Source organism: Bison bison, unplaced genomic scaffold (assembly GCF_000754665.1).
Source record: "Bison bison bison isolate TAMUID 2011002044 unplaced genomic scaffold, Bison_UMD1.0 scf7180017864340, whole genome shotgun sequence".
Classification (NCBI taxonomy): Eukaryota; Metazoa; Chordata; class Mammalia; order Artiodactyla; family Bovidae; genus Bison; species Bison bison.
In genome coordinates, this window is record NW_011494912.1 from 4560706 (window position 1) to 4561868 (window position 1163).

The 1163-nt window shown below is 62.6% G+C and overlaps 1 protein-coding gene across 1 annotated transcript in view; it reads left to right on the forward strand.

Moving 5' to 3' along the window:
- Nucleotides 1–1163, forward strand: part of STX1A (syntaxin 1A (brain)) — an 18234-nt gene that overhangs the window by 11731 nt on the left and 5340 nt on the right. The window contains exons 4-6 of the mRNA XM_010854348.1: nt 94–168; nt 911–984; nt 1083–1163. Of these exons, the coding sequence (XP_010852650.1) occupies nt 94–168; nt 911–984; nt 1083–1163 (230 nt within the window). The remainder of the gene's footprint in view (nt 1–93; nt 169–910; nt 985–1082) is intronic.

Genomic DNA, 1163 nt, shown 5'->3' on the forward strand with positions numbered 1-1163 from the left:
GGGGACAAGGAGACCCAGGGTCTGCCCGGAGCGCCTCCTCGGCCCTCCACAGGGGAGCCCAGGGTGTCTACCCCACCCTTTCTACCTCCCTAGAGACAAAGGAGGAGCTGGAGGAACTCATGTCCGACATAAAGAAGACTGCAAACAAAGTCCGCTCCAAGTTAAAGAGTGAGTCTGGGCTCCAGGCCTCGGCTGGGGTGTGGGGGGCACTCCGGGCCTGCTTCCCCCACACTGCCCAGGGGGTTTCACTGACTCAGAGGGGTACACTGGGTCTTCCTTGCTGTCCTTGTGAGGGTACCACCGTGTGCCATTCACTCAGCAGCTACCTGGCGAGACCTGTTTGTGCCAGGCACTGGGCTGGGCCTCAGGATGTTGCCGGGGACACTCTGGACACTGTCCCCCACTTAGGCTAGAGTGTTAGAGGAGTGGCTGGTACTGCCTGATCCCACGCAGGAGCCCCATGCACTCCTGGGAGCACAGGTATACATGCCCCGCGGAATGCCAGGGTCATGTCTGTGCCCTGTGGTTGTGGCCACCTGCCCCGCCCCCATGGCATGCCCCAGCCGGTGTTCCGTACAACCTTCATAATCAGGACGGGGTGGGCCTGCCCCACCAGGCTTAGCACATAGTGGATGCTCACACTCACACACTTACAGATACACAGCTTAGCGTGTGCCTGGGGCCTCACAGGTGAGTGTACATGCACACACCCACACATCTTGCCTGGAATAGCCTTTGCCGGCCCCTCCTGCATCAGTGCGTGGCGCGGCCCCTTCCTCTGCTTCCTGTGTGACCCCACTCAACAGACAACACGAGTCCCTCCAGGGGAGGTTCCGAACCCGATCCCGGGTGTGTGGGCCGCGAGGGAGCGGCGAACGGGGCAGGTTATCAGCAGCCGGCTGTTCCCCAGGCATCGAGCAGAGCATCGAGCAGGAGGAAGGCCTGAACCGCTCCTCCGCAGACCTGAGGATCCGTAAGACACAGGTATGGGAGGGGTCTTCGGGGCGAGTAGCCGGGCGCCGGAGGCTCTGGGGCCCCGATGGGCTGGGCCTGACACCTATACCCCCGTCTCGGGACCCCAGCACTCCACACTGTCCCGGAAGTTCGTGGAGGTGATGTCCGAGTACAACGCCACGCAGTCTGACTACCGCGAGCGCTGCAAC